Genomic DNA, 12500 nt, shown 5'->3' with positions numbered 1-12500 from the left:
CGGTTGGCTGGTGTTAATCTAGAGCCCTGCTGGTGAGAGTACTACTACATATACTGGTAAGAGGACTACTATATATACTGGGGAGAGAGATTATGAGTACTACTACATATACTGGTGAGAGTACTACTACATCTACTGGTGAGAGTACTACTGAGTACTACTACATATACTGGTGAGAGTACTACTACATATACTGGTGAGAGTACTACTACATCTATTAGTTAGAGAATGAGTACTACTACATATACTGGTAAGAGGGATTATGAGTACTACCACATCTATGGGTAAGATAACAAGTACTACTACATCTATTGGTCAGAGTCTTCCAATTCCGCCCGCCTATTTATAAGTGATGATAGTTAATTGTTTATCTACTGTTTAAGTCAGGAACGGATATCGACATGATTTTATGCTTACAATTTGAAACGGTGATGACATTTAAACCTGAGTCAAACGTTCATAAACAGCATTGTAATGAAGGGTGTCGTAACGGCAGCATGAAAGAGATGGAACTTTAATTTCACGACGACATTCTGGCGTCAAACTTGCCCTGGCCGCTTCCCTTTTTTCACTTCAGGACCAAAATTATTCAACCGTTTCCACAGTAACGACCAAACTAATCACAGTTCCTGCATCGGTAAAGCCAGGACTACAAGTGTGAACGAAATCAGTACAACAGCATAAATGAATAATAAACAGTAACGGAAATACCGACATGACATGAAAACAGGCGGGCAGAGTTGGGAGCCTTTCGACGGTGAATTGTTCTGAAGCTAAATTTTGGACATGCTGGACGTTATCGCCAAATTACGATAGAAAGGGCAACCAATGTTAGCTAAATATTGCTCATTACCTCATCTACACAGTTGCCGCTACCCAAAAATGTACGATAGCATAATTAAACAGTATTTGAAGTAGTGATATTATCACGTTTTCAGTGAAGTGATCTGTGAAGTGGGCGGAATTTGGCGACCTTACTTTACTACATTTGTTGGTAATTGAGAGAAAGAGTATGTGTATAATGGGGGTAGGGACCTTTTTGACCGCCCAAAGATAAAGGTGGAGGGGCAAAAACACCTAAAAATAATGAAAATGTTGATAGTTGTCTTCTATCTGTCTGTGCACACACTTCAGTCATTACAACATTCTACAATTTTGCCCTGAAGTTGGCGCGTGTGTGCGCGCGTGTGTGTGTGTGTGTGCGTGCGTGCGTGCGTGTGTGCGTGTGTGTGAGAGAGAGAGACCGAAATTAAACGGACGTACAGGGGTGACAGACACAAGAACGGCACAGTGAGCAAAAAGAAAAGCTACCGTAGACATAACCAAACCACGAGCCCAGGCACAGCGTAGACATAATAAAGCAATTGTCAGTGTAAACTGCAATAAAAAAATAAAGTGATAAAACTATATGGCGCATTAATAAACATCATGCTCCTGTTCACCGGCTTTGAGGTGCAGCAGTACAACACACACACACACACACACACACACACACACACACACACACACACACACACACACACACACACACACACACACACACACACACACACACACACACACACACACGTACACACACACGTACACACACACGTACACACACACACACGCTACTACTGTATGTGTGTAATGTTCATGTGTCGTACAATGGCTGGTATCTGTCTGAGTTCCTGTGCGCAGGGCTGATTTCTGCCAATAAGCTACCACTTCTTCAGTTTCAAAAATGTTACATTCATAATTTGTTGTATGATGGCAGGTACGTATCTGTCTGTGTTCCTGTAGACTCTATCTGTACGATGTCTACCAGTGAGCTACCACCTGTTGTTTTAAAGTGATACTGTCCCATTTTTGGAAATCAGCTTATTTTACACCTCCTCTTTAGTTAAATACTAGGGTTTTACTCTTCTCCTGTACAGCAGTTAACATTGAGTCCTATCAGACCAGATAGCCGCCAGCTGGTCTCATCAGACTCAATATTAACTGCTTGGAGGTAAAATTTGCACTGCCATACCCAGAGAACGGTTGAAAGTACAGAAGAACGGTAAAACCCTAGTATTTAACTCAAACGGAGGTTTAGAATAAGCTGATTTCCAAAAATGGGACAGATATTTTCATCATCATCAATTCAACTGCTGCATCTGTCTGAGTTCCTGCGTGGCTGATAATATATTATATTCATCATTTATGTTATGATGTATGACAGCAGGTATCTGTCTTAATATTTAGGATGGCAGCCAGGTTTAAAAACTAATATGATGATGTATTATATATGTATGTTGTCAGGTATCTGTCTGAGTTCCTGTATACGTGGCTGATGTCAAAAGTAACTTGAAGCACTCAGAGAGCGCAGACCTCCGCCAAGGAAGCTGCTTGATAGAACATTTGACTATGTTTCACCCTAAGTCTTTCTGCCTTCTTTTTGTGGAGTCCCCGGAATTCAATTTCTGGTCACTAGGGGCGTCTAGATATATAGGATTTATTCACTTGTTCCTTGAGTCATTATCAACAACTCCAGAAAGTTTCGTCCAAATCCGTTGATTAGTTTTTGAGTTATGCTGCTGACAAACAAACAGACAAACCAACGCGACCGAAAACATGACCTCCTTGGTGGAGTTAATAATAGGATATTATATGTTATTATAACACCATGTATGTTGTGATGTATGTGGTCAGGTATCTGTCTGAGTTCCTGTACGCGTGGCTGATGTCAAAATAAATATGGTATACTAATGTATGTTGTGATGTATGTTGTGATGTATGTGGTCAGGTATCTGTCGGAGTTCCTGTACGCGTGGCTGATGTCGACGCTGAGCCGTGCCGACAGCTCCCAGATGGCGGAGGAGAGGATCCTGGAGGAGCAGCAGAAGGGGCGCAGCAGCAAGAAGAGCAAGAACAGGAAGAAGAAGGGTGAGGGGACCCTGCAGGGTGCGTGGGTCTGTGTCTGTGTGTCATACATGTAAATAGAAAAGGTGTGTGTGTGTGTGTGTGTGTGTGTGTGTGTGTGTGTGTGTGTGTGTGTGTGTGTGTGTGTGTGTGTGTGTGGTGTGTGTGTGTGTGTGTGGTGTGTGTGTGTGTGTGTGTGTGTGTGTGTGTGTGTGTGTGTGTGTGTGTGTGTGTGTTTGTGTGTAGAAAAGGTGTGCGTGTGCGTGTGTGTAAATAGAAAAGGTGTGTGTGTGTGTGTGTGTGTGTGTGTGTGTGTGTGTGTGTGTGTGTGTGTGTGTGTGTGTGTGTGTGTGTGTGTGTGTGTGTGTGTGTGTGTGTGTGTGTGTAAGTAGAAAAGGTGTGCGTGTGTGTGAATAGAAAAGGTGTGTGTGTGTCTGTTTTTGTCTGTGAAAATAGATAAAACATTGTGTGTGTCTGTGTGTCTGTGTGTGTTGCATTTACACAGATTAGGTGCACAGATGTATGTGCATTTCCACAGATTAGACATGTCATGTGTGTGTATAGATAGTTATGGATTTGTGGAATTGTGTGTACTGTAGGCCTACTGTATGTGTATTCCTGATCCTCCTGTCCTCATTATGCCCACAGCTCGTCCTCTGGGTAAAGAGATCACCATGAGCCAGGCCTACCAGAACATGTGTGCTGGCATGTATAAGGTAACACTGCTCACTATCTCTCTCTCTCTCTGGCCAATCATATGGGACTTAAATTGACTTACATATTCACCTGATACATGCACACACTTGCATGCTTCCAGAAACCCACAACCTCTCGTGACTTATTACTTAACTACTTAGTGACTGTTTGACACATCCAAACACTAACATGTTTCCTTTACCCTGGGTCCTTATCATAGCTGCGAACACTCCTGTTTTACCTGTGTTAACATTACATTATATTTAGCTGACACTTTCATCCAAAGCAACTTGGTCATTTACTGGGTCTTGGTTAAAGTCCCTGGAGCAATGTGGGGTTAGGTGCCTTGCTCAAGGGCACCTCAACCAGAGTGGGATTCAAACCTGCGACCCTCTGAACTAAAGTCCATCCCCTTAACCACTAGGCCACGGCTGTATTTTAGACCCAGCTCCCAGCCCATTCCCAGTACTTTCCTCATACATGGTATTCTCACGAAATCATAGATCCCCACAGCCATTTGTTTTGCCTTCACCACAAAAATCTCCCGCATTTTGTCACACAAATGTTGGTAACACTTTATTTTAGGGATACATCTATTAGCACTAATACATACAATGTCCCTGTATAAGTAACTTGTAAGGCATGTACAAAGCAAAATCAAACATTTGTTAGGCATGTATTTGCAAACGTCTTGTTCTTGCACAATAAGGGATTTATGCCCAATTTAACCTTAGTAAGGACCTAGTAGGCCTTAGCCTTTGCTTAGTACATGCCTTACAAGTTACTTACGCAGGCATTAACATTGTATGTATTAGTGCTAATCCCTAAAATAAAGTGTTACCCAAATGTTTGCTGGGTATCAAATGGTCCCGCTGTCCCCCGTGTCCTGATGTTCCCTTGTCTCCCTCCACCCCTCCTCTCCCCTGCAGACTATGATTGCCCTGGACATGGACGGCAAGGTGCGTAAGCCTCAGTTTGAGCTGGACAGCGAGCAGGTCCGCTACGAGCATCGCTTCGCCCCCTTCAACAGCGTGGTCACGCCCCCTCCTGTCCACTACATCCAGTTCAAGGTATATACAGGGTTCCCATTGGTGCTTGAATTCCTTGAAAATGCTTGAATTTCAATTATGTGATTTGAAGGTTGTGAAAATGCTTGATTTTGGTGAAGTGCTTGAAAATGCTTGCAATTTGTGTCAAGTCAAACTCAGTAAGCCAAATAATAGAAATAAATTGTTCAGGTACATCAATTTTAGGGTGTCAAATGGCAAATCCCATCTGACATCTCACTACCTCAGATTTTTTATTAGAATGCAAGAAATTGCTTCTTAAAAACACAACATTTTCTGGGGAAGGACCCCCACACCCCCTTCCTGCGACCTATTAAAGGTGCTGGAAAACTGAAAATGTGGTGCTTGAAAAGTGCTTGAATTTGTTCATGAAAAAGGTGTGGGAACCCTGTAAATAAAGCCGGGCTCAAACTAAATGACTATCGGCCCGATTCTTGGCTGAAAACCTCCCTTGCGACAATTGGTGGAATGTGTTACCCCCCAGGACCACCACAAGCTATTGTTGGGCAAGATTTCCTTGTCCTGTGCGACGTTCTAAGATAGAACTTTGGCAGCTCAAAGAGTCGCCGATCCCAAATCGTAGTAATCAAACACTGTTTGATATTTGCGGCTGGAAATAGAACATCGGACATTGTTTTGGGTGATCACGATCAGGGATAAGGTTGACAGTTGCGATTCTGTTAAAAAAAAATAATTAGGGCTCTCTTACTAATCTGGAGCCAGAGCATTTCTTGAACGTGATCCATGCACAATAACACATGCTTGCCACCCCGTGTAATCATTATCCAATGTAATTATTTATTTGATGTTTGCAGGAGATGTCCGATCTGAAGAAGTACAGCCCCCCTCCCCAGTCGGCAGACCTGTACATGGCAGCTAGTAAACACTTCCAGCAGGCCAAGCTCATCCTGGAGAACATCACCTGCCCGGATGAAGAGGTCAGGCCATATAGAGGGACTGTAGAGTCACTGGATTTAAGTTGTGGTTTTTTTTAGTTTATGTTACAGTATAAAAAGAAGACAATCCGCTCACTTCAGGTCTATTTTTGTGAAATAATAAAATACATTTTTGTAAAATAGACCTGAAGTGTGCGGATTGTCTTCTTTTTATACAGAATTTTTTACTGAATCCTGCACCTTCTAAACAGATGAGCGGTGGCCTATCACAACTTGTTTATGTTACAGTGCCATGAGAAAGTTTGGGCACCCTTTTGGAAAATCATTACATTGGGTTATTTCTCATTGAGCTTTTAAAGTAGCAACTTCATGTTAACATATGTTAAACTGTAGGGAAAGACAAACATTTCAGCCCAAACTTTCTCATGGCACTGTATGTTATGTTTTTGTCTGATGTTTTTTTTGCATGATCATGGAGCATTGAAACAGTATCAGACGTACTGTAAACTGCACTGAAAGATTTTCCAAAAGGACAACTATTGTACGCATCTTGGAGGCCCTCCTGAACGTACGCAGCCACTTGGCCTGCACAGATTCTATATCATTAAGTTGGCAAGAACTGACGTCCTTTGAAGTGGGTGTATTACCATCATAAAAATATATATATTTTTAAAAGGTTTAGACAAGGATTTACTAATGACTGTCCACTTGTGTGTGGACATTTTGAAACGCTGATTGCCTCATCAGTTTAGTTGACTCGTAAATGAACAAAACCTTTGTGGTTCTATCAACAATATAAAAGCCAATGGTGTTCGCATTGGTTTTTATTGTACTGGTATTGGTAAGTTGGCACTCTCTGCTGGTGTTTTGGAGTACTACAAAAAAGCTGACACTTGCCACACAGCTTTTTACAGTTCTCTCTTATTGGCTGTTCTAGTAGAATAAGCGAGTTGACTTGCCTGTTTTTTATTTGTCTGTGTATTGCAGGTAAATCGTATTCTCAAAGTGGCTAAGCCCAACATTGTAGTGATGAAGCTTCTCGCAGGAGGACATAAAAAGGAGACCAAGGTAAATGGACAACAGACTATTCAACACACCTTCAAACCAGGGGCGTAAGCAGACATTTTAAAATACAGACGTCAAATACTGCACGCTGTACTGCATACTGTACTTTTACAATGCTTCAAACTCTTCAGTCAAACTCTTGAGTTTGTTAATATTAATTTCACTGCCTTATGGATAAATGGTTTGTTGATCATACATCGATTCTCATCATAAATAACTTTCACATTACTGAAAAAAAAAATACAGAGGACATGACCTCTGTGTCCACAATGGTAGTTACGGCCATGCCTCAAACTAACTAGGTTCCCACACCTTTTTCATGAACAAATTCAAGCACTTCAAGAACCTTCAAGCACCAAATATTCAGTTTTCCAGCACCCTTAAATAGGTCGCGGGAAGGGCGTGTGGGGTCCTCCCCCAGAATTTTGTGTTTTTAAGATGCAATCTCCTGTAATCTAATCAATTTTAGGTTGTCGAATGGCAAATGCCATCTGACATCTCACTCCCTCAGATTTTTGATGTACCTGAACAATTTATTTCAATTATTTGGCATACTGAATTTGACTTTTGACACGAATTTCAAGCATTTTCAAGCACTTCACCAAACATTCAAGCATTTTCACAACCTTGAAAACACTTAATTGAAATTCAAGCATTTTCAAGGAATTCAAGCAGCAGTGGGAACCCTGTAAATAAGGCATGTGAGGGGAACCTATGGCCTGTGGATCATTTACAGCCCGTGAGGCCGTCTTATCCGGACCCCAATACAATTTTAATGTTATAAAGTTTCACATGAAATTTGACTTGTTTTGTAAAACAATCATGGAAATTATATTTGCAATACAATTAAGTTATATTTCAGGGGACCTAGTGAAAGTGGGGTCTGTTGTTAAGGTGGCTGTCTTCAATAAAGGCCTGAAGTGCAGGGGGAAATCCTGGGTTGTGTTCATGGTACGGTGCTCGGCGGACTTCATAAATTTGAATTCAAATGAAAATGGCTCTTCAGCCCTGAAACAAGGAGTTAGGTTGTTAGCAGCTGAGCATCTTTTTGGAGCTACACCTCCACTGGAGCTGGAGATGGAAAGTAAAGCCTTCGTCACCTAACAAAAGGGCCACAACACGTGCCCTTCAGTCTGTGAATTGGAATGAGAATCATTTTGATACTGAAATACAGCCAGAATTGAAGAACCCTTTGGAAGAAACTATAAATACTGTATTTCCAAGTACTGTATTTAAATACTGTATTTTTCAAACATCAAAAAGCATCCATTGCTTGCAACTACACTCCTTTGAATGTCATGACTTTTTTTAAACACATGCATTGGAATGTTCAGTCACAACTGTTAAACAACTGTCAAAATACCTCAAGCAAAGAAATGTCACTGTGTTTATTGAGGTTTGTCTCCGCCCCTCTTGAGTGTCATAAGGACAGGCAGTAATTATCCATCTGTTAAGGAGCGTCCTCCTGAAAGCTTGGAATGTAGCGCTAAACTACTTTACGACCAGTGGTGTAGTCTACTGGTTTTGTGGGTATACTGTGTATTTGAGCATATTTGAGGGTATACTGGGTATACTGTATATATTTGTGCTATTCTAAATTATGGATCAATCAATTTGAAGTGAGTATACTGAAATCCCTGAAATTTTGAGGTGGGTATACCTGCGTTCTACATAGACTACACCACTGTTCATGAGTTAAAGGGGGATAAAGCACCGCACACTGGTCCTCTTTTGCTGGTAGTTTATTAGGTGAGCAACGCATTTCGCTTAATTTACCTGATGAACCAACAGCGAAACTCGTTGTTCACCAAATAAACTACAGTACCAGCAAAAGAAGACGAGTACGGTGAGTTCTCCCCCTTTTACTTGGATTAGACCTACTTTGACTGCACATCACCAGCACCTGGACACCGGTTGTGCACAGGGACCGGGTTGCCAGATGAGGCTGATTATTTCCAGCCCAAAAAATGCTGAAAGTCTGCCTGGAAGCACTAAATCCTGCCCCATTCTATTGATTTCTATGGCCAAATATTGGGCATTTTTTTCTGCTGGATGCCATTTTTACCCGCAGACAGCCATCCTAAGCAGCCCAATTGGGCAGGAAACTGCCCAATCTGGCAACACTGCACAGGCACTCTGCTTTGAGTGCTTTACGACTCTGTTCCGTCTTTCATCCCTCTCATCCATCTGTTCTGTTCTTTCTTTTCCTCCTCCAGGCAATGCCAGAGTTCGACTTCTCCACACACAAATATTTCCCCGTGGTCAAAATCATCTGAGGCCGGTCAAAAAGTGTTCCCACACACACACACACACACCTGCAACAAAGTATGGATGGATGAACAGCACACTGGAACTCTGTGTCCTCTGAAGGCCATTTTATTGTCCTCAGCGCTCCCCAAAAAAAACAAATTTCATCATCTTTCACATCAGCACAGGAACATACACCAACAAACAAAACGAACAAACAAACGAAACAAGGACTTTACACATGACACAAACAAGCAAACATCCTACAGTCAGACATCCCCAGCTGCCAATAAGCCATCATCTTCATTGACCAATCAAATTGTATCAATATTCTAATAAAAAAATCTGGGTTATTAATATAAAAAAGATTGTTTTTATTATTATTATTTTATTTTTTTACAGTGTCTTCTGTTGAACTAGGAGTCCAAAGTGGGGATTACCTGAATGTAGGCCCACGGTAGAGAGCTTAAAGGGGTTCAGCTGAGGGGAATGGGGCACCTAAGTCACTAAGTCATGCCCTTCTAACTTGTACTTCCGGTCCATGGGGCTTTTAACTCGCAACATTTTGAGTGGGAGCGAATGGAGTGAGTCAACCTATATCCCGACTCCGTTTGGCATGTACTCTGTGGATTTCACATGTTAGCAGTGAATTTTAAAGGTTTAGATTGGCATTGTACTGAAAGGCCAGTCATTTTCAGCAGGCAAGAAAGGTTATTTTAGTTTTGTTGCAAAACTAGGCAAGAGACTGCACTGTATTTGACGTGAGCTGAGACTGAAGGTGCACAGCTGCACCGCGGCTGAAGTGGCTGCACGTCAGACATACAACTTCTGTTGTGTAGTCCAAATAATTACATATTTTTACACGCACACAAATCGCTTGATAAGTGAAGACGACAATCACACCATTGGTCATCATTAATTCTGAGGTACAACGTGTGTGTGATCTAGGAAGGAATGCGAGGTGGATCGGGAAATAGGTTTGATGAGTCCATTACAGCCCAGTCATATTTTTTGGTCCTGGAAGGGGAGGAGACTTAGGCACCCCATGATGATTTGATCATGATGCAAATAAGAACTTCTCTCTGTACAAAAACTCTTGATCTAGTGACTTCTCACTACAAAAAAACTCTTGATTTAGTAACCTCTCTCACTATAACTCTTAATGCGATAAGCCTTTCACTACAAACCAAAACGTCTCGATTCAAATGTTCGTTATTGCCACCAAAATTCACATGATGCACTGGGTTTGAACGGAAAAAGGCAAAGCTATCTCTGCCTAAAGTATAAAATAAAAAAACTAAATGGAGTCACAACTATTCAGTGAAGAATTGACCAGCAAAACCGGTCCTAAATCCAAATCCAGTTTGTCAGGATGGAGACCCAAATGAGCCGATTCTCAAGGCTGCACGAAGCCTCCTGGTGAAGATGTGTGCTGGCTGTCTCCTGGTTGACTTCATCGTGTCTGTCTCAGATAAGCATGAGGGTCCAACTCAATCTGGTGCCTCTCATCCTTCCCTTTCGCTTGTGGCCTTGTGATGTGAGGCAAGACATCCTTGACGATCACTGCTGTATACCAGGGGTGGAACTTTAAAAAATCCCACCAGTCACTGTGGCAGGTAGAATCGAAAATCTACCAGTCACTGACAATTTTTACCAGTCACCATTTTACCAGTTCACATTCAACCATTCCAAACATTGTAATTTCAAGTAAGATCATTTTCTGATCAGTACTGTTGTTTCCGAGGTCATAAATTCAGCTATTGTCATGCCAATAATTCTTTTCATTACCAATTTGCTTAGACCTTTGATGTTGGATGCTGTGTATAATTCAGCATCAACCTGGGCGCCTGTAGAAAAAATTCCCCATACAATATATGGAGCACGTACATTCTATTCATTACTGAAGCAACAGCTGGGGGCGGGACAAGGGGCAATATTGAGGCAGAAATGTTCTCACAGACCAGACGTCGCAGTTGCTTCAAAAACGTTGAATGGAGTTCTGCAGTATCCCACCATACATCCCCGTAATACATATCAGTGTTCACTGTTGACCATTAAAAGTTCATTTTCTCATTTACAATCGGGATGTTGAATGGGGGGGGAACGCCCCGCTAAGGTTGCTCTGCCTTGGCTGACAACTGGGGAATTTAAATAGTTTTCTCCTACTGAGGCAGGGCGTCAGCAAAGCACAAGGTCACAAGCAAAAAGGAGAGGACAGGAGGGCACTATATGGAAGTGGACCCAGTAGAGGAACGTTAGTGTCAGTTCAGGGCCAGAGCTGCCTGTTTGTCGTCCTCCTGTTCCGGCTCGTTGTCCTCCTCATAGTCTTCAATGTTGTCAAGGGCGTCTTTCTCTGCAAAGGCAAAATGGAGGAACGTTTATGCATCAGTTGAATTGAATAGGTCAGACAGCTGAGGAAGTGTGTACACTGCACTCTAGTGCACTCTGTTGTTGCAATGTTCCCCAGGCCCACAGTGTACACTAAGCATCAGAGAGAGTAGAGAGAGAGAGGTTCCATTGGCCCATTGTTTCCGGATTGTATTATTAGAGGGGGAGGGGGGAGGGGGGGATGGGAATCCCCCTTTAGGCAGACCTAAGGACTGTTTTATTCAATGCTAGGAGTATTATGACACGCCCCTTTAGGCAGACCAGAACCTGGTCATGTTAGGTGCCCATAGCATAGCTACTGGAGACATTGATAATGGACTAGATCCGAAACGTTTGTAGCTCCAGATATTTTCCGTTGACTTCTTTTGTTAATTTGTCGGACACAATACACTTTTTGAACCTGCAAGCCTTGTGTGCGCCTCATCTTTTTGACTGTCCTAGGTGCCCATAGCAACCTATTACAATGGCATATCTCTATACTTAAAGAATCTCTGCTAAGCATCTTAAAGTGACTTTGTAAGAGTATCATACGTGGCAGTATACAGCTGCTCTATGCAGCCATGAAGCAGTTGCAGTTTTATTTGTCAAATTGAGCTTAGACGGCACATATACATGTTGCCTGATTATCATCGACTTTCAAATCTCTTCAAGACTTGGTCTGACCAAGAACATAACAATGAATTAACATTTCCCAAATGGCCTCCCTTGGTTTGCTAATGATTGTTTGCTTCCCAACAAAGTGGAAGGAGTTCCCGTATTTGCGGTAACTCAGAAAGTACTTGCATTGCTCTTGACCTGACTGGTAGCAACACTGAAGCTGTTGCGTCACTAGGAGGGCGCGACCTGGCTAATATACATGGCCCTTGGGTTTACACGGCAGAGTTTTCGTCTGTTAGACAACAGTTACTGCTTCACAAAATGAACGCATCACCATTATTACATCTGCAACATGTTTGAATGGCCAATAAGATGAACTAAAGCAAACAAACAAAAAACAGGCTTTGCATAGTTGCTGCACCTGAGTGTGCAAGCTACGCATATTCAACTGCTGTGTGTGTGTGTGTGTGTGTGTGTGTGTGTGTGTGTGTGTGTGTGTGTGTGTGTGTGTGTGTGTGTGTGTGTGTGTGTGTGTGTGTGTGTGTGTGTGTGTGTGTGTGTGTGTGTGTGTGTGTGTGTACCTGTATTGTCGTTTTCTGTTTGGTCAGCTTCTGTCTGGTCCGTGTACTCCACAGGACCCTCTCCAGGCATGAGGGCATCC

The 12500-nt window shown here is 42.3% G+C and overlaps 1 protein-coding gene and 1 long non-coding RNA gene across 4 annotated transcripts in view; one reads left to right on the top strand and one right to left on the bottom strand.

Moving 5' to 3' along the window:
- naa35 (N-alpha-acetyltransferase 35, NatC auxiliary subunit) overlaps window positions 1–9055 on the top strand; it is a 38506-nt gene extending 29451 nt beyond the window's left edge. For 2 of the 3 annotated variants that reach the window (XM_063194888.1, XM_063194887.1), the window contains exons 18-23: window positions 2768–2925; window positions 3532–3599; window positions 4509–4649; window positions 5462–5584; window positions 6530–6610; window positions 8824–9055. In XM_063194888.1, coding sequence (XP_063050958.1) covers window positions 2768–2925; window positions 3532–3599; window positions 4509–4649; window positions 5462–5584; window positions 6530–6610; window positions 8824–8883 — 631 coding nt within the window. In that variant the 3' untranslated portion in view covers window positions 8884–9055. The remainder of the gene's footprint in view (window positions 1–2767; window positions 2926–3531; window positions 3600–4508; window positions 4650–5461; window positions 5585–6529; window positions 6611–8823) is intronic. The other variant, XM_063194889.1, reaches the window with a different exon arrangement.
- Window positions 8962–12500, bottom strand: LOC134445801 (uncharacterized). Its single transcript, XR_010034356.1, has 2 exons — window positions 12421–12500; window positions 8962–11207 (listed from the first exon to the last, which is right to left on the bottom strand). It is a non-coding gene; the product is annotated as an uncharacterized LOC134445801 (long non-coding RNA).

This window comes from Engraulis encrasicolus, chromosome 3 (genome assembly GCF_034702125.1).
Source record: "Engraulis encrasicolus isolate BLACKSEA-1 chromosome 3, IST_EnEncr_1.0, whole genome shotgun sequence".
Classification (NCBI taxonomy): domain Eukaryota; kingdom Metazoa; phylum Chordata; class Actinopteri; order Clupeiformes; family Engraulidae; genus Engraulis; species Engraulis encrasicolus.
The sequence above is the reverse complement of the archived record's forward strand: the minus strand, read 5'-3'. Positions and strand labels throughout refer to the sequence as shown.